The sequence below is a fragment of the Penaeus monodon genome, chromosome 34 (genome assembly GCF_015228065.2).
Source record: "Penaeus monodon isolate SGIC_2016 chromosome 34, NSTDA_Pmon_1, whole genome shotgun sequence".
Classification (NCBI taxonomy): domain Eukaryota; kingdom Metazoa; phylum Arthropoda; class Malacostraca; order Decapoda; family Penaeidae; genus Penaeus; species Penaeus monodon.
Genome location: NC_051419.1, coordinates 28,306,990 through 28,307,408, shown reverse-complemented (window position 1 = coordinate 28,307,408; position 419 = coordinate 28,306,990). Strand labels below are relative to the sequence as shown.

Sequence of the window (419 nt, the reverse complement as noted above, 5' to 3'; positions counted from 1 at the left end):
GTTTTGAAGGAACAGAAGAATCTGCATGGTCACTTTCCTGGATGCCAGATGTACAAAGAAACATTTAGAAGTGGAGGTAAATTGGAAGAGCTGTTTTGAACTATTTATTCATATGTTTTGTAGCTGCAACAGTAATTAGATATTTGTGTGAGATAACGGAGGGCGCGTCCAACGGTGTTCTTAGATCAAGTGTCCGAAATTGCGTTTTTTAAGGGTTTCGTTTGTTTAAATGCTTCATCTGTAAATCGATATGTTCATATTTGTTAATATTTCGTCTTTTTAGTTCATTAATATGACCACAAAGACGCTTATGTTATGGGGAAAGGCTTAAAACTAATAAGGCATTTGATATTCTTTTTCGGACAATTTATCTTGATGTCTCACCAATGAAATATATTTTGTATATTTTGTGCAATTGC

The 419-nt window shown here is 33.9% G+C and overlaps 1 protein-coding gene across 1 annotated transcript in view; it reads left to right on the top strand.

Annotated features, from left to right (window-relative positions):
* LOC119594870 (NADPH oxidase 4-like) overlaps positions 1-419 on the top strand; it is a gene marked incomplete in the record, with an annotated part of 84,846 nt that overhangs the window by 75,151 nt on the left and 9,276 nt on the right. Inside the window, 1 exon segment of the mRNA XM_037943949.1 lies at positions 10-76. Within this exon segment, the coding sequence (XP_037799877.1) occupies positions 10-76 (67 nt within the window).